The following is a 26365-nucleotide window of genomic DNA, read 5'->3' on the forward strand; positions in this document are numbered from 1 at the left end:
AGAGGGACAAAACCGGGTGGGCACTGTTAATGAACAGTACCATCCGCTGAGTTTTGGCACATATAAAATTTGCCAAGTCATGTCAGTGAGGTGGGAAAGAGACGAACGCAGTGTATATTGAAACCGGGAAAGCGGAGTTTTCCTCTATCGCCACCCAAATTGAACCCGCGGCGACCTGATTCCCGTTCGACGACGGCGACGCCTCAACAGTCGTGTCGGTCAACCTCCTGAATCTTATCCCTCCCCCGGTCCGTCCCTATCTCTGCTTCCTCTCGCACCCTCTCTCTCTCTCTCCTCCCCTCCGCCACCACCAGCCTCCACGACTGCAGCCCAACCAGAAGGTAAATTATCTATTTTTTGATCCTCTGTGTGTGTGTGTGTGTATATATATATTACTTACTGATTGATTGGGGAACTAATGAGCTTGGCTTTAGCCTTTGGATTTTCATGAAACCAAACTCAATAGCATTTTTAAAACTGTTGTCCAATTTGCTTATCCAATGCAACACCAAACTCATGAAGCATTGGAGAAGGACAGGATCTAGCTCTCCATTTCTCTCAAATCCATTCCAATCCTCTTTGATAATCATCTCCAGTCCTTTCCAATCATGTGTACCAAACGAGCCCTGTTTGTGTTTTTTATGCGATTGATTGCTTTGAAAATGTAGGAGAGGGAACTTATGAGACATTGGTTTTTTATTTGGACTAGGATTGCGGCTTTCAATTTAGAGAAAAGGGTAAAATACATCGTAGGCGTAGAGGTGAAATGGTGGATGAAAAAGGTATTATAACTCTCCTTCACCACTATTCTGCAGTGAAATGTTTCAAATCCCAACTTACTAATATAATTAGAATTGATATTATGGAATTAATTTTTTTGTTTTGAAATTATGATAAGTTAATTTTGATGCAAGTGCTATGAATCGTTCAAAGAAATATACCCGTGTAGGGTTGAAGCGATTGTGTGATACATGTATTCCTTATATATGTACAGATTACAATTTACAATTAGACTTGTTATTAATTTTACATATTTTCAATACTGAGGGTTGAAGTGATTTTATAATACATATACAAGGAATTTAGTGTGCCTTATAAGCCTCTTGTTAGAAGGGACTCCGTTTAACGGGATCCCCTCGGAGAAGAGGCTTGTAAGATATTGTACTATTTCTGAGCTAGGCTCTTCTTATTGCTGGTTTCTTTTTTATTTGTTCAGAAATTCTCAGCATATATAATGCTTTTGCAGCTTGAGTTTCAAAAGATTTGTGATTATGTCCATTTTATATTTTTTGCAATGCATTTACTGATGGAATTGGTGCCCAAGGGATTTGTGATCATGTCCATTGTATATTTCAACACATTACCATTGTGTGTGTGTGTGTAATATATGTGCACACACTTTTGCGGCATTTAATTAATGGGTTTCTTGTCTTTCCTTATGCAAACTGGTTATATCAAATCCTCATTAACTTGCTATCATGTTGTTTGAAGACTTATTCAATTGATTATTATACACTATATAATCGTGAATTAGTTTTATTCTCTTTTTTTTTTTTTTGTAGGATTTTGGGAAAACGATAGGAGGCTTGCCTGTTGTTCAGGATCATGTGAAGTCCCACTAAGCTAGAAAAAATTGGGGTTACTTCTGTATTATTTGGGTGGTGATTTTCTTCAGGAAGCTCAAACCCTTTCATATTGCTCCACCTTTGAGTTTCTCATCAGCCAAACTGGATCGTTCAATTCCCATGACCATTCAAAATCCACCAATGTCTGCTCCTTCCCATTTTCAAAGCTACAGTTCTGCCATCCCTCCATCCAAGACCCACCTCTACGCATCATTCTTCTGCATACTCGTACACCTTTACTTGACATGTGGCAGATTTTCCAATGCTTCTGGTGCCTTCCGTTCTGTGCGAACACGGCCTTGTTCCTGATTGGACGCTTTGGAATCAACTTCTTTACCAATTCAATGCCTCAGGTTGGGTTTCTCAAGTATCCCTTCTTTACTCTGAGATGCTTTCTTGTGGGGTTATGCCCAATGTTTTCACCCGCAACATATTGATTCATTCTTTCTGCAAAGTGGGACACTTGAGTTTTGCACTAGATTTCCTGAGAACTGGTGAAATTGATACTGTTTCCTATAATACTGTCATATGTGGTTTCTGTAAACAAGGATTGGCTTATCAGGCTTTTGGGCTTTTGACTCAAATGGTGAAGAGGGATATACCAATCGATTCGTATACTTGCAATACACTAGTTAAAGGGTTTTGTCAAATTGGGTTGGTAGAGTACGCAGCACGGGTTATGGATAATTTGGTGGATGGTGGAATTCCACAGGATGTTGTAGGTTTTAACACCTTGATTGCTGGACATTGCAAAGCTGGACAAGTTAGTCAGGCACTTGAATTGATGGACAGAATGGGTGGGGAGAGTCTGTCTCCTGATATTATTACTTATAATACTCTGATTCATGGGTTTTGCAGCACGGGTGATTTTGCAAGGGCCAAGAGTCTTATAGATACAATGTTGAGATCTCAGACAAATGAAGAATGCCTTAATGATGAAAGAGACGATGGCCACAATCAGACTGAAGATAAGAATTTGAAACCAAACCTTATGACACACAGCACACTTATTAGTTCTTATAGTAAGCGGCAAGGACTTGAAGAAGCTCTGTCTTTGTCTGAGGAAATGGTTATGAATGGCATTTATCTGGATGTACTTGCTTATAGCTCCATTATAAATGGCCTTTGCAAGTATGGGAGGCTATCAGAAGCCAAAGTACTTTTAAGGGAGATGGAGGAAACGGGTGTGGATCCTAATCATATCTCCTATACTACCCTTGTGGATTTCTTGTTTAAGGCAGGCTCTTCCATGGAAGCTCTTGCCCTTCAAAGCCAAATGGTTGTTCGTGGCCTGGTTTTTGATTTCGTAATCTGTACTGCTTTAATTGTTGGGCTCTTTAAGGTTGGGAAATCTGATGATGTTAAAGACCTGTTTCGAACAATTTCAAAGCTTGGCCTTGTTCCAAACTTTATCACCCACTCTGCGTTCATACATGGACTTTACAATTTAGGAGACATGAATGATGCAGAATCTGTACTTAAAAGAAATGGAGAAGCGCCACATTCTCCCAAATATTATTACTTATTCTTCAATGATAAATGGCTTCGTGAAGGAAGGAAAGCTTGGTGAGGCCATGAGTTTATTAAGGGAGATGGTGCAAAAGAATATCCTGCCAAATGCTTTTGTGTATGCAACACGAATTGATGGGTGCTTTAAGGCAGGTAAACAAGAGCTCGCTCTTGATCTTTACAATGAAATGAACATGGGAGGAGTGGAGGGTAACAATTTCGTACTTGATACTTTTTTGAACAACATGAAAAGGCGCAGAAGGAAGGAGGAAGCTGAAGGATTAATTATGGATATGACTTCTGGGGGTTTGTTTCTTGATCGCGTTAACTACACATCTCTAATGGATGGTTACTTTAAAGAGCGACAGGAGTCAGTTGCCCTGAACTTGGCCTAAGAGATGACGGAGAAAAATATAGGGTTCGATGTTGTTGCATACAATGTCTTAATGAATGGTCTATTGAGGCTTGGGAAGTATGAAGCAATATCTGTTTGTACTGGAATGAAAAAGTTGGGTTTGGCTCCTGACTATGCCACATACAATACCATGATTAATGCATTCTGCAGAGAGGGTGACGCTGAAAATGCTTTTGAACTCTGGCATGAGATGAAGTGTCAAGGGTTAATTCCAAACTCAAACACTTGTAACATTCTGATCCAAGGACTTTGCGATGCAAATGAGATTGAAAAAACCATAGATGCCTTGAATGGAATGCTGGCTGTTGGTTCTCTCCCTACCTTATTTATTCATAGAATTCTGCTTGATGCGTCTTCAAAGAGTAGAAGAGCTGATTCAATTTTGCAGGTGCATCATAAGCTTGTATGTATGGGGCTTAACCTCAATCGAGATGTTTATAATAATCTCATCACTGTCTTGTGTAGGCTAGGTATGGCCATGAAAGCCACTTTAGTGTTGAAAGAGATGATTGGAGGAGGATTTTTAGCAGATTGCTACTTCCAATGCCTTTATATGTGGATATTGTGGAAGCAACCATATGAAAAGGGCTTTTGCTACTTACTCGCAAATGTTGGCTGAGGGTGTTTCTCCAAATATTGAAGCGTACAATCTTCTTTTAGGTGGACATTCAAGTGCTAGTCTGATGACAAATGCAGAGGAGTTATTTGGTCAAATGAAGAACAGAGGTTTTGTTCCTAATGCTTCTACGTATGATAGTTTGGTTTCTAGTCGTGGTAAGAAGGGAAATAAAAAGGAAGCTATAAGACTTTATTGTGAAATGGTAAGCAAGGGTTTTGTTCCCAAAACTAGCACCTACAATATCCTTATTAGTGATTTTTCTCAGGCGGGAAAGATGAGCCAAGCTAGGGAGCTTATGAATGAGATGCAGACAGGGGGGACCTCTCCTAACTCTTCAACTTACAACATACTAATTTGCGGCTGGTGTTGGCTATCAAAGCAGCCAGAGCTGGAGAGAAGTTTGAAAAAGTCATATCGGGTTGAGGCAAAAAGATTATTAACTGATATGAAAGACAAAGGGTATGTTCGATGTGAAAGTACCCTTCTATGCATCAGTTCTACCTTTGCTCGACCAGGAAAGAAGGCTGATGCTCAGAGGCTATTGAAGGAACTGTATAAGAAAAAGTCATATGACCAAGAAATGATGGGAGTAAAATAATGACACTGCATCATCCTCTCTCTATGTCGTCGGCCCCCTCCCTCCTTGCCCTTAATACAGTTCAATAAATTAGGTCTACAACATGTTCTCAGCACGGTCTTGCCAGAAGCTAAGGAACTAAAGGTTCATGGAGGAGGCTCTTCTACAAAATCAAAGGCTCAATTGTTTTCCACCAATCAGGTTCTTTTAAAATAAATTAAGATATTTGAAACGACTTTGAAGCATGAAAACACTCCCCATGAAGCATGAACCCCTTATATTTATATTTTCCTTCCATTTATATATATTGCATATGTTTTTCATATATTTTGTCAACATTTGTACTTGTTCATGCAATACACAATTATGCTATGTGGAATTTGTGAGTCAAAGCGTCGAAATTAATTTGAAGCAATTAGGATTTTTTAACCCTAAAATTCAAAAAAAAAAAAAAAAATCTGGAAATTTTGCAGTTGAGCCGTGACTTCCCGTCGTGCTGCCACTGGTACCGACAAACGCTGGCTGGCCTGTAGCCACGCCGTGCCTGGACGACGTTTGGACCACCCTGCAGCAGCCCTGTGGGCTTGCTGTGCACATAGGACAGCCATGCATTCGACTTGGTTAGGGTTTTGAAAAGGGCCTACAGCCCTAGCTCACTCCAGCAAAGCCTGAAGCTCTGCTGGGCTTATTCCCTTCGTCTCCACTTGCCTGCAGCAGCTCCCTTGGCTGCTAGGCTCGCCACGCCACAGCCCACATACAAAGCCAGCCTTGGCTGAGCTTAGTAGCACACCAACCCACGCCAGCAATTGTTGGGCTAGCTAGTGCCTTGGCCCACAACTAAAAAGCCAGCCCTTGTGGTGCGGCTTGCCTAGAACCGGCCAAAAAATTGAAGCCAATTCTCAGCTGAGCTTCGCGCGCACCCATCCAGGCCAGCCTCCGTGCTGGGCTTGTGCTCCCTGCGCCCTTTTATCCCAAAAACCAGCAACTCTTGCTGCTGGACTTGTCTCAGATCCCGGCCTGTGGCCTGCAGCCATGATTGGGTTGCTTGTAGTCCTTCCCTGTGGCCCAAATAGGCCTGCAGCACCCGCAGAGCCTTGTCCAGTACATGGCAACCAGCCCACCAGCTAGGCTGCATTTTTTTTGACCCTAATGCCATGTTTTTGGCATCGTCGCTTCATAACCATAAACCTATAATTTTTGGGACGTTATTGGTTAACACTTATGAAGCTCTAATTTTATTGTCGCTTGGCTCGAAGCAAAAAATTCAAGCTAATGTGTCCTGAGTGTCATTATTTTGCTACAACGATCAAACCCGGATGGTTATGATCTATTAAATTAATTAAAGTGACAAGCAATCCATTAATCTAACAAGACATCCAAAATTATTGGCTTGAAGTTCACTTTTTGGCAATTAATGGTTCAATAAATTATTTCTTTTCATTGAACCGTTGACTATCTTTTGTAGTTCCGATGCACTCACACTTAGGTTCCTGAAGTAATCCCCAAATTCATTACACTTAGTTGTATATTGTATTCTATGTTCTTACAGGTACCCTTATATATGAACCGGAAGTTCATAACTAAATTGAACATGTAGTTTCGAATTTAGCGCCTTTGAAACCCGAAGTTTTCATTCAAAACTTACCTCATGAAACCCGTAGCTTTCATGTTTAAATTAAACATAGACATGCCTATAGAACCCGAATGTTCTGCATTGTATGTCTATGGCTTTCCATATGACTAACCACGTTTTTGTTGTACTCTCTGTTTTAGGGACATGTCGAACTTGAACAAGCTCGATTTCACCTCTTTGGAAGTATCTCGAAGAAACTACCTAAAGTGGGTTCAAGACGTGAAGCTTCATCTTACTACAAAGAGTCTTTGAGCTACTATTAAAGAACCTAGAGACGACCTGGTCGACGAATCTCAGAAAGCTACTGCTATGATCTTCATCCGAAAACACATCCATGATGTACTACAGACCGAGTACCTCACTAAGGAGGACCCACGTACCCTTTGGCTCACTCTGGCCGATCGTTTTGATCACCAGAAAGACATTTATTTGCTTGAAGTAAGACATGAATAGCAACATCTTCACTTCTAAGACTTTCAACTGTGAATGAATACAACTCTGAAGTTTGTAGAATCTGATCATTGCTTAAGTTGTGTAAAGAGAACTTAACCAAATAGGATCTCCTGGAGAAGATCTATTTGACATTCAATGCCACCAATATTGTCCTGCAACAACAATAAAGTTCACAAAAGTTTACCAAATTTTCGAATTTGATATCTGTTTTACTTCTGGCTGAAAAACAGAACCAACTTTTGATGAAGAACCACCAAGCTCGACCCACTGGCTCGAACGGTCTGCCTGAAGCACATGCTACTAATTCTAGCAGCCATAACTGATAGAAACCTCGTCATGGTTGTGAAAATGGGTGGTAGCCCCAGCCACGGGCCTAAGGTTAATAGAGCAGAGGCCCTGCCAAGGGAGGAAATTTGATCCAGAAACGCCAAACCCTTGGCCCTAAGGTCCTAAATTTCAAGAACAAGGGAAAAACTACCGTTCAATTGGCTTCTACTGAATTGGACATGTGCTACCACTGTGGATCAAAAGACCATTGGTTACACGTATACCGAGCTACCCCCAAGGCTATTGCCAAGTATCATTCTTATCGTGAATCTAACTTTGCAGATGTAGAAAATCCCTACACGTGGAAAATCCCGACAATAGGCATTCGCTTCCATGGAAGAATAAAGTTTTATTTTTCTAGACATGTTAGGGTGTTTTCACCCCTAGTGGCCAAACCCGCCAGGTGTGGTCGAACCCCCTATTTTTCTAGGTTTATGGTTTAATTTTTCGGATAATTTTTCCAAGTCTTTGGAATAATTTGTTTGGTTTTGATTTATTTTGAATTATGGATATTATAGTCTTGATTAATTAATTGAATGAATGGAATTATATTTATGCATGTGACCGATTCAATTAATTTATTTCTAGGCATGATTAGTGGGGAAGTTAGTTGTCTAGCTAATAGTGCTACCACGCACACCATCTTGCGTGAGCAACACTATTTTACTAACTTTGTACCTAGAAATGCACATCTGACAACCCTCTTAAGCTCTTCTAGCTTGATAGAAGGATATGACAAGACCCCTATAATGTTGTTCAATGGTACTGAATTAACCATTAAACATGCACTTTATTCTCCCTGTTTCAGAAGAATGTTACTGAGTTTTGGAGATATTTGAGATAATCAATATCATGTTGAAACCACTGAAGAGAATGGTTATGAATTTCTTTGTATCATTTTTTACGAATATGGCCAGAAGTGTATTCATGAGAAGCTGGAACTTCTCTCAAGTTGTTTGTACATCACGACCATTCGTTCCGTGGAGACCCACCACGTGGCCGGCCCTATGCTTGGGTTCCATAGCACTCTCCTGCTTTGGCATGACTAAATGGGACATCTCGGATGAGATATGATGTGGCGTATCCTCAAAGTATCACACATGCATCACCTAACATCTTATCTCGACCATCTGCCATGCAAAACATGATTATTAGGGAAGTTGAATATTCAATCCTTAGCTACAAAGATTATTCATGACACCCCTAAGTTCCTTTAGAGGATTCAAGGGGACATTTGTAGACCTATCTAATCAACATGCAGACCATTTAGATACTTCATGGTGTTGATTGATGCATTGACGCATTGGTCACATGTCTGCTTATCGTCCACATGCAATACTGCATTTGCGAAACTCTTAGCTCAAATCATTAAGCTTAGGGTTCACCACCCTGATTATTCGATCAAGAATACTCAACTAGATAATGCTGGAGAGTTTACGTCACACTTTTGACGATTATTACATGTTAGTTGGGATTGAAGTTGAACATCATGTACTCTATGTTCATACCCAAAACGGCTAGGCAGAAGCGTTCAAAGAATAGCTGCCTAAGACTATGCAATATTGCACGCAGCTATGTTGGTCCGCTTGAGGCCTACCGTTGCCCAACCTCATTCATTGTTACAGTTGGTTACTAGATACAAGCCTCACGTCTTGCATTTATGTGTGTTTGGGTGTGTGGATTGTCACCTCGATAAGATAGTCTTTCCGTCGTTAGGGGAGATAAGATCATTAACGTTCTTGTAAAACATTGTGAATTGTCGTGGACGACTCCCACTTTGTCTCATTTAGATCCCCGAACTGCCCAGTCTGAAACTGAAGCGCTTCGTATTCTAGATCTTCATAGTGTTGCTCAAAGCCATGTTGTATGCTTTTACTGATCTAGCAAAGGTGACGAGATCACATATACCCGCTGCAAACGCACATGCAAGGATCGACGTACTTAATGTACGCCGTAACCTCACCCTAAAAGGATGAACCGTCCCCAAAGGAGGGGCGGCCGCACCTCCCACATTGCTCGGTACACTAGCGGCTAGCCAATCATTTGCTCCTATCTTGAAGCGTGGCAGATCCTCTTGTTCAAAAGAATTCACAACCTCGAAAGAGGAAAACGGCACAAACTAGTGAACCTAGTCTAAATCCAACCATCACTTACTCATCTGTTCCAATGCATGAGGTTATTCTAGATTACGGTGAAGTCTTAGACGAGACAAACCGACATCCCGAGAATCACGAGATTTTGGTCCATTACACAATATTAGATAAGATTTGGAATCAGAATGAGATGATCGTCGATTATACATTTTTGTATATAGTAGCTATTGACATCATGCTTAGCGATAACATTCAACCACATTCTGTTGATGAATGTCAACATAGAATCGATTGGTCAAACTGGAAACAAGCATTCTAGGTCAAACTTTATTCACTTGCGAAACCTAAGGTGTCTGGGCCCGTAACTCCTACTCCACTACATGTAAAGCTCGTGAGCTACAAATGGGTTTTTTTAAGGAAGCATAATAAGAAGAATGAAATAGTGAGATACAAAGCACGTCTCGTAGCACAAGACTTCTCTTAACGTCCTGGGATTGATTACAAGGAGATGTATTCCCCCGTAATAGACGTCATAAACATTCCGCTACCTTATCAGTTTGGTAGTTTTCGAAAAACTGAATATGAAGCTTATGGACGTGGGAACCATGTATCTCTATGGGAATCTAGATATGGAAATCTACATGAAAGTTTCAGAAGGACTTCCATTAACTGGTTCAAATAGTTTTAGACCACGGAACACCCTCTCGATTAGGTTGGGGAGATCACTTTACGGATTGAAACAATCCGGGCGGATATGGTATAATCATCTGAGTAAATATTTGACAAGTCAGGGTTATGTGAACAATGAACTATGCCCATGCGTGTTCATCAAGAAGTCACATTTTGGATTTGCGATTGTTGCAGTTTCTATCGACGACATAAACCTCATTGGAACTTCTGCAGAGCTTGAGGAAATTGTCGTTCACTTAAAATCGGAATTTGAGATGAAGGATCTTGGGAAAACTTGATATTGTCTCAACCTGGAGATCGAGCACTGTTCAGATGGAATCCTGGTACATCCATTGAACTACACCTAGAAGGTGCTACGACATTTTAATGAGGATAAAGCGAAGCCTTCGAGTACTCCTATGGTCATTCGGACTCTAGATGTTAAATGAGATCCCTTCCACCCTAAGGAGGATGAAGGAAGAGATTTTGGAGCCTGAAGTTCCATACCTAAGTGCAATTGGTGCTTTGTTGTACTTGGCTCAATGCACTAGACCCAACATCTCATTCGCTGATAATTTTTTGGCTAGATACAACAATGCGCCTACACGTAGACATTGGAATGGTGTTAAAGACATTTTCTACTATGTCAAGGGTACGATAGATTTGGGCTTGTTCTACACCCTTGATTCTCACCTCGTTGGTTATGAAGATGCTGGTTATCTGTCTAACCCACATAGGGCATGTTCTCAAACGTGTCTTTACTGTTAGGGACATTCCAATATCTTGGAGGTTTTCCAAGCAAACGCTAGTTGTGATTTCTTCGAACCATGTTGAGATTCTCGCTTTTGCATGAAGCCTCGCGTGAGTGCTTTTGATTAAGAGCAGTCATGGAACATATTTGAAGCACTAGTACAAGCAACTAAAGAAAGGATACAACACTTAGCACATTGCGCCGAAGTTCTTTTACCCCAACAACAACAACATCAGAACATTAAAGCCAAGCAAATCCGTTCCTAGGACAACATGGCCGATCTCTTCACCAAATCATTGCCCAAGCCTACTTTTCAGAAGTTCTTCCAAGGAATCGGCATGCGTAAATTATTTGAGTTGAATTGCTTGTAGTTCTCTTATTTGGAAGTTATGTTTAACTCAGGAGGAGTATCCCGAAGCATACTTACTTGATGTTAATGTACTATTTTTCCTACTATTAGGAGCATTTTTCCCACTGGATTTTTGCTACCTAATGAGGTTTTGATGAAGCACCCATCCTGAGATGATCATACTCTGTTGAGTTCACTCTTTTCGTCCCGTATGATGTTTGTTTTAGATATTATGCATACTTCTCACTTTTCTCCTTAGTCTTTGAGTTTTGTGCCTATCTTAGGTTGTACCATAGCGAGGTTTTGTGAGTTTTACTGCAAATGCATACTTTCTTTAATTTGAGACTCGTATTTATCCGTTGCTAAAGACCTGATGTGATGTTTTGTTTGAGCATTTACACTCAAGGGAGAGTGTTGCAGTCCTAAAGTAATCATATTAGGGTAATGATTTAACCTTCCTTACTACCATAAATAAAGGCACAATATGATGATATAACACACACCTCACAAATACATATCCCTCTCTTCTCTCTATGCCGCCGACCCCTCTCTCCCTATCAGTAAATTAGGCCTACTACAAGTTTGCTTTTTATAATTTTGGTGTGCTAGTTTTTCATAAGATGTCAGATGAAAACCTCTATATAAAGATAAAAGAAGAAATCAATTAAGGAAGTTTCCCTTACTTCTCTACTTCTGTATTTTTTAGAACTCTTGTGGATAATTTATCAAAAGATAAGAAAAAAATATGTTATATGTTATAAATAGAAAAAAATAGGGGGGGGGTGTAATTAAATTAGGATTTTATAAGATTTTAATAGATTTTGAAATTATGGTGTAGTCAAAATAGGTTTAAGAGGATTTTAAAAATACATCCAAATCTATGAGTAGTTAACTGAGATTTTAATGGATATTTCAAGAGTGATTATAAATCTAGGTGTATTAAATAAATAAAAAAATTTGACAGTATTTCATTAAGTTGTGGATTTTGTTGGATTTGTGAGCACAAATATATATAACCAAGAGAAAAATGAATCTCACCTCACCCCCTAAGGTTTCAAATCAAGCTTATGTTCTTCTAACCCTCTCTCCTCATTCTCGACTTCTCAACCGTCACTTTTGTCTCCCATCTTCTTCCAGTCCAATTCTCCCATGCTCGACCAATAGTGATCACTTGCCATTTGCCCGAAAGAAATAAGAATTTCATTGATTGCTTCGATAGATCAAATGATACATTCTTGATACAATATACATGCCAGTCAACAAAGGAATTAAGGTTATAATTCTTGACAAAAAGATATTTTTTTTATGGCTACTCATAAGGTTTTTCCTACTGTTCGACTGCGTTTGGTTGGATTTTTTTTGCATTATTTGATTTTTCACTTCAGGTTATTAGCTCCTCGATTTCTCATCGTCACGGCACATATTGGGATTCAAATGAGAAAGGGAAAGGCATATTTGAATTTGTATTTTCTTATATATACATATATATGCTGATATGTTCCTTTCAAATTGTGTATTTGGAAAGAAATTTATTTTATAGTTTAGAAGTCAACTAAATCCTAAGAAATTTATGAGAGAAGTCTTTACAAATTCATATAAATGTATATACATCTATCAAAATTCATAGAAAATTGTAAAATCTATTAATTTTTTTTGAAATTTGTCACTTCAAAAAAACCTATTAAAATCATCTGAAATCCAAATTGACTACGTGCTAGTTGAGTACTGCTGTGCTTTAAAAAAAAATTGTTTTTGCCGTGCTGTGAAATAAACTGTTGAGTGTTTGGTAATAGTGTCTAAGGATTTGGTAAACTTTTATATAAATTGTTGTGAATATATTAAATGATTAAAAATAATATGGTATTTAATGAGATATAATAATTGTCAAATAGAATAATGTAGGAGCAATGATTGTAATTTTATAAAATATGTGGGAATATACTTTTTGAAAATTTTATTAAATGAATTAAATAAGTACTGATTACTATACTTTAAAAAAACTTTTTTTTAGAAACTTGATAGATCCTACTTCTGTTTTTTGTACTTTTCTTTCAAGATTGAGTTACTTAAGTGTGTACTTGTGCATTAATCTTTTTTTTGTCAAAATCATGCTTTTTGACTAAATGTTATTCTATTTTTATCCCAATAAAAAAGAAAAAATAAAAGAGGGAGTGAGAAGAAAATTGCAGTAATAAGTAATAGTGGAAAAATGTTAAGTTCGTGTGGATTCTAACTTCGTCGGTGACTAATTTAACATCTAATCTAATAAAATTATGTATTGAAAAAAAAAATTTGCAGAAATTGAAGCACACACCAGCATACTGCTTGCGTGCGGTGTAATTCTTATCTTATTTACTTTCTTGTAAGAATCTGAACATGGATATTTGATTCCTGTCTCTGTCTCTGTCTCTCACATACAAAGACATAGATTGAAGTTAATTGGGTTCTGAGGAATTGAAAAAACACAGAAAACAAAATTATGGGATCGTTGAGGAAGGAAGAGAAGGAGCTGGAACAACTGGGGGAGGACTCAAAAGAGGCCATACTGTATGTCAATGGAGTTCTTAGAGTTTTGCCTGAAGGGTTGGCCCATTTGACCCTTCTCGAGTATCTCAGAGGTATGATTTTTGATCATTTCTTTTTATCATTTTAATTGTAATTGCAACTTGGTTTTCCCAGTGTTGTTTGTTTGATTGCCAGGAAAAGCGGGAAGAGAAAAAGTTCAGATTAGTTTGGTCTTGTAATCTGTTTAGTTTGTTTTGTTGTTGTTGTTACAAGATGCCATAGTTCTTGTATTCCTACTTGTGTTTGTGTCTTTGGTTGTCTTTGGTCCTTTCCTTTGTCTTGAGATTTTGGTTTTTCTTAAGAAGCTTCAATCACTTTGGTATTGGAGATCAGTGATGGATGAGTATTCGTGGAAATCAATGGATGGTTCTTCTGGCAGACTAGTCCAGTTCTGTTTTCGCCCCTCTCGCGCAGTTTGGAAGGTCAATGGATGCAGAATATTTAGATTGCTTAATGCTCCGTTGATCCTGATGCCTACTGTTTGTGGATGATTAGGGAGTTGAGTTTGGGCAACCCTGGAATCTTTTAATGCATTACTTTGTGAGAAGCCTAAGTTTTATCCAAGGGAGGAAGGGGGAATGATGCATTGAAGATGGACTATCTTGGAGATATTTTGGGTTGTTTGGATGGAGAGTAATAGGAAATTTTTAGGCTGCTAGGTGGGATGATGCATGCAGACCGTTTGTAGTACATACTTTGTTTCTGGACATTGTTATGGACTTCATTTGATCATGTTTAATGTTGTGTATTAGTTTGTTCTTTTGTTTTGTTTTCATTTTGTGTCTTCTGCTTTGTCGTTCTTTAGTTGGGAACTCGGGCATGGTTTAGGGATTGCCTAGTCCCTTGTGTTGTAGTTTCTTTTATACAAGAAAGAAGAGTATTCTTGAACTACGGAGCTGATTGCTGTTAATAAATGTCAGAATGGTCTATTTTTTTTGCGCTGCATAGCATCTCTTACATTCTTAATTTCTGATTTCTTCCAGATTTTGTTGTCCATTTTGGTTCTTTATGTCAGAAAACACCAAATTAGGTTCGATTGCCTGTTTGGCAATACAGATATAGGTTTGACGGGGACAAAGCTTGGCTGTGGTGAAGGTGGTTGTGGTGCTTGGACTGTTATGGTTTCGCATTACAACAAAGAACTGAAGAAAAGTTTGTGAGTCTCCCTTTCTCTTAAATATACATTCGCTCACATACATTCAGATCAAACTGAAAATATTTTGTTTATTTTCTCTTGTAAAATCTTTTTGCAGCCACTATGCTGTCAATGCATGCTTGGCTCCTTTGTATTCTGTAGAAGGGATGCACGTAATTACTGTAGAAGGACTAGGGAGCCACAAGCAGGGCTTGCACCCAATTCAAGTAACATATGCTTCCTTTCTTTTTGCTCCCTGTCTCCGTTATTACTTTTAAGTTAATCAGAATGATACTGCATACATTACCTAGTTTAGCCTGTAGGATCTTTTGTTTCATACATGAGGCATGAGTGGTTTAGGTAGAGAAAGGCTATCTCTTACTGTGTACCATCGATCTGCAACATGAAATCAAGGGGACCCTGGAGGAGTACCTGAGGTATTCCTCTGTTTAGTTAAATTGCGAAGAGGATTAAGCCTTGTGGGCACGTGATTTGTTTCACTAAGGTCAAACAACGACATTTAATCTGGGGTTTTGATTTCGATTCTTTCTTATTTTGTAGAAAATCAAATTCCTAGCTGCTGCTAAGTCTAGATCCCTCCAGGTCACTCTAAAACCTACTAAACACCCAGCCCCTAACACACAACCCCCATAGATGGGATACTCAGTAGCTCGAAGGTGCATGCCACAACTGAGTTGCTGTAAAAATACATTCCCCTGTTGGCCTGCATTTTTTAAGTTCTGCCATTTATTTCTTCATCCATTCCCCTGCATGGTGGACTTTGTTTTGGTGAACAACTCTGAAGTACTTTTGCTGGGGATTATTTCAGTAATCAGCCATGAATAGGAAGGATTTTGATTGGAAGCGTGCAAAAGAAATTGGAGGGAGAAAAAGGAAACTTAAGGTGCATATTTTGTAATCCCCAATTGGGTGAGGGCAGTTGTAGGCTTACATCACTTAGCATATTCTATAATCAACAACTCAGGGAAGGTGTTTGAAGCCTTAAAATCACTTAGGTCGCACTCACGATCGTGTACAGTTTCACAAAAGTTGTAAAGTTGAGTTCCATACAGTTTTGAAATTTTGACAGAACAGAAAAAATACAAACACTGAAGACCACCTCAGCCTAAGCAGTATCAATATGTGCTTTAAGAATTCCTAACCGTAATTGTGTTGCGTAAGATAGGAATTCATCCTGTATACTGATATATACCACAAGATCGATAAGTTGATTGCCATTCATGCTCCAGACTTTTTCTGATTTAGTCACTATTTCTCTGGCGAAATAGATGATTTCTCAATCGTCAAAACACCATACGTTTTATCTGACAACTGTGTTATGCTGAATTGCTTTTTTGAGATTAGGGAGGGTCTCGGGCAGGGGAGTCTGGAGTATGGCACCTCCATTAAAGTACGTAACCTGCCTAAATGAGATTCTAACCTATGCCTATTTTCTTTCATGTTATCTAGGAATCATTGGCACGATCTCATGGTTCACAATGTGGATTTTGCACCCCCGGTTTTATTATGTCCATCTATGCCTTGTTAAGGTCAAGTCAGAAACCACCTAGTGAGGAGCAGATTGAAGAATGTCTTGCGGGAAATTTATGTAGATGCACAGGTTACAGACCTATTGTTGATGCTTTTCGTGTATTTTCCAAAACGAATGATACGCCATACATTAATACATCTGCACTAAGCTCTGAAGGAGGTGAGTTTGTGTGCCCTTCAACTGGAAAGCCCTGTTCATGTGGATTGGAAAGTGAAAGTTCATGCATCACTCATGAAAGTGGTACTCATAGGAAGAGGTATGCACCAGTCTCGTACAGTGAAATTGATGGAAGCACATACACAGACAAGGAGTTTATTTTTCCTCCTGAGTTATTATTGAGAAAATCGACATATTTAAGTTTGACTGGTTTTGGTGGATTAAAGTGGTTCCGACCATTGAGGCTTCAACAAGTGCTAGAATTGAAGGAAAAATACCCTGATGCAAAATTATTGGTAGGCAATACTGAGGTGGGAATTGAAACGAGGTTGAAGAAAATTCAATATAAGGTTTTGATTTTTGTTACGCATGTACCTGAACTCAGTAAATTGACCGTGAAGGATGATGGCATAGAGATAGGTTCAGCAGTAAGACTTTCTGAACTACTTAAAGTTTTAAGAACGGTCATAACAGAACGCACAGCTCATGAAACTTCTGCTTGTAAGGCCCTCGTTGAACAATTAAAATGGTTTGCTGGGGTGCAAATAAGAAATGTTGCATCTGTGGGTGGAAATATCTGTACAGCCAGTCCAATATCAGACTTGAATCCTCTTTGGATGGCCTCTAGAGCGAAATTTCAGATTATTGATTGCAAAGGGAATATTAGAACAACCCTGGCAGAAAACTTTTTCTTGGGTTACCGAAAGGTGGATTTGGCTGGAGGTGAAATTTTACTCTCTGTATTTTTACCTTGGACTAGGTCCTTCGAGTATGTGAAGGAGTATAAGCAAGCTCACAGAAGGGACGATGATATTGCAATTGTGAACGCTGGGATCCGTGTCCATCTTGAGGACAGAGGTGGCTGGGTTGTGTCTGATGCATCCATTGCTTATGGTGGAGTCGCTCCACTCTCTCTTTCTGCAACGAGAACGAAAAATTTTCTCATTGGAAAGAGTTGGAACCAGGAGATGTTGCAGGGTGCCTTGAAAGTCCTGCAAGAAGATGTATTGCTCAAGGATGATGCTCCTGGTGGAATGGTCGAGTTTCGTAAGTCATTGAGTGTTAGCTTTTTCTTCAAATTTTTTCTTTGGGTTTCTCAACAAATGGAAGGGAAGCATTGCATCAATGAGAGTGTACCATTATCTCATCTTTCTGCTGTACAATCATTTCACCGGTCACCTGTTATAGGAGCTCAAGATTATGAAGTTATAAAACGTGGGACAGCTGTTGGGTCTCCCGAGGTTCATTTATCAGCAAGACTTCAGGTATATTCTTGGATATACTGGCAAATTGTTTTTTATTTTTTCTGATATGCCAATTATTCAAATTTGTATTGTTTTGGGCCTATACTACCAAAGTTTGTAATTAACATTTGAGAGTTGGACGGCGCAATTATTTTATGTATTGCTAATGTGAAATTACATGGCGTGAAGGTCCTTTTTATTTGGAAGTCAGTATAAATTTGTGTACGGTGCATGAATTTTTCTGGGGTGTGCTATCCACACACCCCTTTTTACTTCTCACACACCCCTTATTAATTTATGTCCGTTGATCTTCTTCAATTCATCCGATTTGACGGTAGAAAACTAAACAGGTGTGGGAGAAGTAAAAAAAGATGTGTGGATATCACACCCCTTTTTTCTTGTAGAGAGTAGCAGTATGGTGTTGGTATTGATACCATAATTTCTACCAGGTTACAGGAGAGGCGGAATATGCCGATGACACACCATTGCCTCCTAATGGTTTACACGCTGCTTTAATACTCAGCAGAAAGCCTCATGCTCGTATACATTCAATCGATGATTCTGGAGCAAAGTTATCACCTGGGTTTGCAGGCATATATTTAGCAAAGGATGTTCCAGCTGATAATAACATTGGACCAGTTGTTGAAGACGAGGAACTATTTGCTTCAGAATTTGTCACTTGTGTAGGTCAGGTATGATGGTTAAAATCTCTCTCTCTCTCTCTCTCTCTCTCTCTCTCTCTCTCTCTCTCTCTCTCTCTTGCATGAATCCAAGGCTATGTAGGATTTTTTCTTGTGTGGTACATTGGGTCCGCTCTGGAATCAACTGAAGTCATCTTGTGAATTTTCAAAGGCTCGCTTTGAAGTTGACCAATTTAATATTCAAAATCGGTGGCGGAAGCGTGGTATTGCCATGGTTCCAACAAAATTTGGCATAGCCTTTACATTAAAGCTTATGAACCAGGTAAGTTTTCATAAACCATGTTTTTTTCGCTATAGAACTGTTAGAAAAATAGAGGTTGGACAAAAAGATTTTTTACTGTTTTTTTTTTAGAACAATTTTATAAGGGGAGTGGGGAGGGTTTGAAAATATTACAATAATTAAGGGAAGGGAGGAGTTTCGAACCCGGGATGCGTGGGTAGAAACCCAACACCCTATCCAATCTTTTGTCTATAATTGATTTTCATTTCTATATGCTATTAGAATCCTGATTAGGCGTTCTTAAATGACTCTTAGGCAGGTGCTCTTGTTCATGTCTACACAGACGGAACTGTTTTAGTCACACAGGGAGGTGTAGAGATGGGGCAAGGTTTACATACAAAAGTTGCTCAGGTCGCTGCTTCCGCCTTCAATATCCCTCTCAGTTCTGTCTTTATTTCGGAGACAAGTACTGACAAGGTAATTGACAGTGTTTCATTTCCTTATTGGGAACTTTGGTTTGGCGGTTAGATTTTGCACCTTGTTTATTCATCCAAGCTAAAGATAATGTAATAGATGTATCAATTTATTATATATGTCATATGGGATGGAAATCTTGTGCACAATTTGGATCTCTTATTGCTGCCTAAAGGGCAAGGGGCTGTTCCCGTTTCTGCTGTTTTATGGGTCTTTAGGATACCTGTGATTGTCCTAAAGGGATTCTTAAGCTTTGTTAGAATTAGACCATCCAATTCAACCAATTGCAACGGATTGAGAGCGTCAGGACTTCATAGATTAATATGTAGTAAGGCTTATAACTCCCTATGTAGGATTCCACGTTCTGCACAAGTTTATTATATCAAGGAAGTTGCTGGAGTGCTGTTTCTGCAGCTAATGTTGAAATGTGTTTGATAATAGTAAAATTTACAAGAATGTGTGTACGAATTAGAGCCTGTAATTCTCTGTATCACTTATGATTGGATAGCTTTTGAAATAAATATTTTAAAAAATTAATAGGTGTGAATAACTGGTTTAGATTCCCTTCCATTTCTGCTGTTTTATTTTTTCTATATGCCCTACAAAGCTGATGATCCCCATGCTCGTATTTTGTTGGATTAATAAACTAGGTTCCTAATGCATCGCCAACATCAGCTTCTGCGAGTTCTGACATATATGGAGCTGCAGTTCTAGATGCATGTGAGAAAATCAAGGCATGTATGAAGCCTATTGCTTCACAGAAAAATTTCAGCTCTTTTGCTGAGGTACTCTTTCTGCCATTGTTTCTAAAGACTTCCATAATTTGGTAATCGTGTCTTTGGTACAAGTTTATTTCCTTCGTTCTACAAATGACTAGCATTTAGGATGCTTTGGCATTTACTCACCAGGAGCGTTCCAAAACAAAGAAGTTAATTATAATCCCAACGCAAAAAGAGGAGAAAAACATTGTGCATGATTAGAAGTAAATCAATAAAATTGTTAGGCCATCAATTATATATCCAAAAACAAACTGAAAATGATGGTCAGTAAGATTTAAATGTTCCAAGATAAAGTTTTTGTTGCATGTGTTATTAATTGCTTATACCACAGGGTGATCTATAATATTATATCAGTCACAAACTTCTGCAAACATTTTCCTCCCCTGAATCCTGAACCTTAAACCATACATGGACTCTTATGTGAGCATTTTGCACTGAGAATTTCTAATGGTACAAAACTTATGTTAGCTTCATGTTTCATAATTATTGTTAGCTGGCAAGTGCATGCTATGTGGAACGGATAGATCTTTCTGCTCATGGGTTTTACATTACACCGGAAAATGTCTTTGATTGGACAACTGGTAAAGGGAACCCATTCAACTACTTCACATATGGGGCTGCTTTTGCTGAGGTTGAAATTGATACATTGACGGGAGATTTTCACACTAGAGCGGCTAACGTATTCTTGGATCTTGGTTACTCTCTCAACCCCGCAATTGATGTTGGGCAGGTGTTTTTTCTTTCTCCATTTTTCTTTTTAGTATCATTATGTAATTTATCAGTAAAGATCCTTAAGATATGGAAAGTTTAGCACTATCTCAAACAATGCTTACTGAAGCCCATTTTTTAGGGATCTCTATGTTGCAAACTTGCAACAGGCTATATTTCATAAACAGAACTGCATCTGGTATTCTTAAGTTATGTTTAGTAATCCCTTGTTGGGTATGGTTTCTTTCAATAGGAATAAATCGGGCTAGAACTGATGCTAAATGTTGCATAAATATAGAAATGTTGCATAAATATAGATATGCATAGACACATAAATACGAATACGTTAGAGTGAAAGAGATATTGATTCTTGTTAGAATGTGTAGTCCAGATTCACGGTATGACAACATAACCATTTATCTGGCAAGAGACGAGGAAATAATTAGTCTGCTCTATGGCCTACGTTTCATACAATATAAGCACTTGCCTAGAAAGAGAACATTTCCATTTTATGTGGTAAACTATTCAGTGTATTTGTGATCTGTTACTTCAGTCATCTAAATTAATGCAGATGCTAACAAACTCCTGGATCCCGATCTAGTTCCAGACTTCCAATCTTGCTGTTTTTTTAGTGTCGTTTATGAAATGGGGGAGGGGGTGGTTGAACTTGGTGATTTATTTCAATTCGACCGCAATAAATATTATGTTTCTTATGCAGATTGAAGGAGCATTTTTACAAGGTTTGGGATGGGTAGCTCTAGAAGAACTAAAGTGGGGCGATCCTGCTCATAAATGGATCTCACCCGGTTGCCTCTACATGTCTGGGCCAGGAAATTATAAGATTCCTTCCATTAATGATGTCCCCTTCAAATTCAGCGTTTCACTTCTGAAGGTATGCTGATTACTTTAGAAGAGCGTGTTATCCAATTAAAGGTTACTCTGGAATGTAATTTGTCTATGAGTATTACAGGTGAGGTTCTAGATGTCAATGAATGTCCTTGGGTTATCATTAGCAAGTAGCTTGGGTTTTGTGCTTCGTGTTTTTGGGATGCAGTGATAAAAAAACTATGAAAATGGTTAGTTGGGTAGAGGAAAGGTTTCCTTTTGAGTCAGTTAATTGGATAGGATAGTTAGCTTCTGTTTGGAAAAGCTTTAATTCTTTGCTAACAATTGTATTTATCGAGATCGAGTTTACTTGGCCACCCAGCGTACGTTAATGATTCTTTCTGCTGACTTGTTTGTTGTTTCCCTTACTAATTGACAGGGCCATCCAAATGTGAAGGCCATCCACTCATCTAAAGCTGTTGGTGAGCCACCATTTTTCTTGGCATCAGCCGTCTTCTTCGCCATCAAAGATGCCATAATAGCTGCAAGAGAAGAAGTAGGGTCTAATGAGTGGTTTCCACTTGATAATCCCGCGACACCTGAACGGATACGGATGGCCTGCTTAGACGAAATTATTGAACCATTTGTAAGCACAGATTTTGGCGCCAAGCTTAGCGTTTGATTGCTAATTTCTGCTTTCCTGTATTTCGTCTATACGACTGGTATTGGACTTGTGCTAAACTGTTCAATCTCTCTCATGTTTTTAGCCAATTACAACAAATGCATGTAAATTGTAATTATTTTTGGTGTACATGAGATGTGTACTCATACAGAATTTTTAAGGAGATGATATTCAAATGGGTAATGATTTCCGCTTCTGCACTTATTCCGTTGTTTATGCCGTTGATTCTTCTTTGATTAGCTTACTGAAATTACAATTAAGCGTTATGTTTGTGCTATAACAGCTCCCTTTTGTAATCTACTCATATCATTTATCATGCATGACATTTTCCAATGAGCATGTAGGCATTGGACATACATTCATTTATTAATATATAAACGAACAATGTGATATTATAGACAGCTACCTTATCTTCTGCCCAACAAAAACAAAAACTAGCTTATCTTGGTATGTTACTTAAGGCCCACTTTTATTTTGTTGATTTCTGTGGCCCAAATTTTGCACATAGCAGTTGTTATGATACAAATGTAAAACAATGTTAGTTAACCCATAAACTTGAATTCAAAAAGTAAATATCAAAAGTTAAAAAGTTTAGAGAATATAACTGCAGTGGTGTACTAAAAGATGTAGAACATTGGTACCCTTTGTCAGCAGGAGCAAAGCTAGAAAGTTAGTTAGATGGACGCATAACTAAGCATTAGCAGATGCAGGTCTTGTGGAATTCCATATACAGCGTGTGAGTGCCAAAAAATTCGATATATCGAGCAACAGAAGCATATTGCGATTTAAACAGACCCTCAGATGACTTTTCTCCCAAACAAACACTTGAACGGGAAAAAAAGAGAAAGGGGGGGGGGGGTGTGTGCGTTCCCCCTCTTGTCCTTAACAAGATTGCCCCTGCCCCGGAAGAAGCCTCAGAAAGCTCGCCATGTGAAATAATCTAAGAGAATTTATTGAGTAGTTTTGAGTTTGATTCTCTTCTTTGCTAACATCGTTTGTTATAAAATAATAGAGAAAATTAACTATCACATGATATTTTGGAGCAAACTAATTTCTTTTCAGTACATACATGCATGTGGAATTGCAAAAGTCAGAATTCCTATAATACAAAATTGTTAATATCAAAATAGTAATTCGGTTGGAATATTGATATGCAGAAACATTTCAAGGGACAAATTGGAAAAGGAAAAGGATCATCGCCGGATCCTTTTTCTGGGGATCCTAGGGATCCTGTGATTGTGATCGTTCATTGTACAACGTGTGATTAAAAATTATTTTAAAATTAAATATAAATAGTACCTAACGAAAACTGATCGCACGATGTACGATGAACGGTCACGATCACGAAATCCCCAGGATTCCCAGGAAAAGCTTAATGTAGGTTATAGGGCATATTGACTAATGAGTAATGACTATTTGGACTGGGCCTTTTCTAGAATATACTAGTAAATATGCCCGCACGTTGTTGCGGGACTTGAATGCACCGGCTTTAACTGCATGAATAAAACACATTTAACCAGAATAAATTAAACATAATTCTGAATGAACAAAGGGATAGATGAGTGAACGGGATCGATAAGATAAGCATCTTAGTTTTTATATACATTTCAAAAGATATTACACTTCGAAAGATGCTTGCACTAATCCACTTGGGTACACATTATCTTGATTTTTCTCGTTAATGCACCTTAATTTCCTTCTACCAAGGGGTATTACATCTACAATTAATCATCTACTGAAAAAAGACAATCTCTAGATACTCGATAAGCAACTAAATCAGCAAACAGTCTCTACTTATTCAGCATATCCACAGAACCAGATTGGATCAGATATCAAACATCCTATTGTCAAACATTATGTTCTCTCTAACCAGATAAGACATTGAATTGCACACTGAGTAAATAAAGACCCCAAATTGGAAAATACCCAACACCAACTAGACACAAATAACACACACACACTGATCAAATTAATTAGTGCACATATAAAAAGATAAAAAACATAGGGAAATATAGGGGAAAAACGAATCAGGCGCAAATAACACACACACTGTAAAGAGATCGAAGACATAGGGAAACTTATAATAGATTACCTTAGTTTAGTTAGTGCACATATAAGCTAATGTTTCTTATAAAGATATAATAATTAAAGGCAACCTACAATTTAGCTTGATATCGGACTTAACTTGTTAAGTTATCTTGGTTTGTTTAATAATTGGGAAACATATCGTAACCTCCTTAAGGTCTCATCAGTGCATATATATTGGGAGATATGTGCATAAATATGGAGTAAAGAAGTGGTGCATTTATGGTCAGATTTTTATTCATTTGGTATTAAGTTTTGTTGTGACTTATGAAACCAAAAGCCTTTCACATTGAAGGTCTTTTCAGGGTTCTGATCGTAAACCCCCCAAACAAACAAAATTGATATATCTTTATCATTACCTTTAACAAAACAGATTACAGTGAAAAAAAAGTTCATGTTTAAAAAGAAAAAATTAAGCAGTTTCATATAGCCTCCTAAGCACAAAACTATAGTTTAACAAAGGAAAATCCCAATCCAAAGCTCCAACCTTTTAACCCAAAATGAAAACGAAAAGCATTGAACATATAATTCAGTATTATTATTAGATTTTCTGAATCCCCACTTTAAATGCACTGCAAAGATAATACCACCAAATAAGGGTGGCAATCTAACTTTGGTTGCGTATGTTAGTGGACTTTATGCAACTCAATATATAAAATTTAAGCAGTTTCAGAGTCTCCTGAGCATCTGCAAACAATTAACATTATCTCCCTAAGTTTCTTTCCCAATTTCATCCATAGCAATTTTATTGATAGTCTGCTAAGCATCTACAAACCATTAACATTATACCAACTTAAGAGATAGCTATTACACATTCCACCGTTATCAAAGCTATACACAGTCAAAGGATGCCACAATTATATAGGCAAATCAAGTCCCAACGTGCATGAAAAAAATGTAACAACAGTCACAAAATCACCATAAATAATATACCTCAAAAGGGAAAGGGCCAAGTGCTCCCTCCAACGATCCAAATTTTTGAAAATCGCAAACATAGCATATCCATTAGCACTAACTTACAGAACAGTAACGGAAATAATATCTTAGAAATAGCGTTAAAAAGCACCTTGAGTAAATTCAATGAGTTGGCCAGACGGACCCATAATTAATGCAGTAATAGTTGATTTCATGAATAAGAAAATGAATAATTATGTTTAAAAGACTACCAAAGTTAAATCGAGTACAATCAGCAAATTTCTAATTTTCACCCATATGAAGAGGTTGGAAATAAGAATTGATTAAAGTCTATGTTTAAATATCAATACTTAGCGGATTATTAAATCATAAGGAAATGAAAGGTTTGCAATTAGGTGCAAGCAAACCCATCAGGCTAAAATGCTGAAACAATACTGAAAAATACAGACCATAGTTTTTAAATTGATAAGAACATGATAACATTATAAACAACCAACCACACATTCTTAAGCATATATTGTACAGATGTTGTTCTTCTTAAGTCTTAACTGAGATAACATTTTCAGTTGCAAACAAACTCAACCAATGAATACCAGAGAACGGAAAAAACCTTGTAATCCTTGTCTGCAACTTTGGAAATGATGTAATTCCGTCAGCTACAAAGACTGAAAATGCATCAAACCGAATAAATAGCGGAACTTAGTTGTAAGCCTTGAGCTTTATCTTGGCTATAAGAAAAAAAAAAAAAAATAGGCATGGTAAAAAATGACAGAAAAATGATTGAGAGTAACATAATTTACACCAATAAACTACCATTGAATTTTAATTTTGAAGTATATTCTCCATAATCCCCAAACCATTAAAACAATATTATTTACATACATGTGGAAACCTATTTACAACCCTAAAAAGTGTTTTAAACTCCTGAAGCTGAAACCAAAACCAAATTAAACCAAATGTCACTACTAGAAATTTCCACTTTGCCGACAAAATTAGTTTGTCGGCAAAAGTCAAAATTTGTCGGCAAATAGCCTTTCCCAACGAAAAATTTTGTCGGCAATTTTGTCGCTAAAAGCATGTCGCGCAAGATCTTTCTCAAAGAATCTTGATATTTCGTCGGCTCATTTTTAAGGCAACAAATCTCAGCCAACAAACTATGCCCGTCACCAAAACGACATTGCGACAAAATATTTTGTCAACATAAGTTGTTTTTTTGCAATGAAGTTATTTGTCGACTTAATGATCTTGTCGCAACAAAACATTTTGTCAGCTAAGTAATCTTGTTGCGACAAAATGGTTTTTCG

At 38.0% G+C, this 26365-nt stretch overlaps 3 protein-coding genes across 8 annotated transcripts; all 3 read left to right on the forward strand.

Moving 5' to 3' along the window:
* The first annotated feature begins 110 nt into the window (after nt 1–110).
* On the forward strand, nt 111–22265 carry LOC103963924 (xanthine dehydrogenase 1-like). Of its 6 annotated transcripts, XM_048588833.1 has the most exons (15): nt 111–341; nt 710–782; nt 1563–1992; nt 2484–4946; nt 13443–13638; nt 14642–14741; nt 14839–14947; nt 16191–17693; nt 18122–18364; nt 18525–18635; nt 18909–19070; nt 19718–19852; nt 20340–20576; nt 21273–21446; nt 21819–22265. In XM_048588833.1, the coding sequence occupies exons 5-15, from the start codon at nt 13500–13502 to the stop codon at nt 22059–22061; spliced, it is 3156 nt and encodes a 1051-aa protein (XP_048444790.1). In that variant the 5' UTR covers nt 111–341; nt 710–782; nt 1563–1992; nt 2484–4946; nt 13443–13499; the 3' UTR covers nt 22062–22265. The 6 variants fall into 6 exon arrangements, with proteins under 6 accessions (XP_048444790.1, XP_048444788.1, XP_048444789.1 ...); XM_048588831.1 differs by having other exon boundaries at nt 1563–4946; nt 13489–13638; XM_048588832.1 differs by lacking the exon at nt 710–782 and having other exon boundaries at nt 1563–4946.
* Nucleotides 1888–3529, forward strand: LOC125479487 (pentatricopeptide repeat-containing protein At5g14770, mitochondrial-like). Its single transcript, XM_048588847.1, has 2 exons — nt 1888–3099; nt 3179–3529. Exons 1-2 carry the CDS (start codon nt 1888–1890, stop codon nt 3527–3529), a joined length of 1563 nt encoding a protein of 520 aa, XP_048444804.1.
* On the forward strand, nt 3533–4766 carry LOC125479488 (pentatricopeptide repeat-containing protein At5g14770, mitochondrial-like). The gene is made up of 3 exons (XM_048588848.1): nt 3533–3937; nt 4015–4019; nt 4121–4766. Exons 1-3 carry the CDS (start codon nt 3533–3535, stop codon nt 4764–4766), a joined length of 1056 nt encoding a protein of 351 aa, XP_048444805.1.
* Nucleotides 22266–26365: the final 4100 nt, after the last annotated feature.

The sequence above is a fragment of a genome, unplaced genomic scaffold, assembly GCF_019419815.1.
Source record: "Pyrus x bretschneideri cultivar Hongxiangsu unplaced genomic scaffold, Pyrus_bretschneideri_v1 Contig29, whole genome shotgun sequence".
Taxonomy (NCBI): domain Eukaryota; kingdom Viridiplantae; phylum Streptophyta; class Magnoliopsida; order Rosales; family Rosaceae; genus Pyrus; species Pyrus x bretschneideri.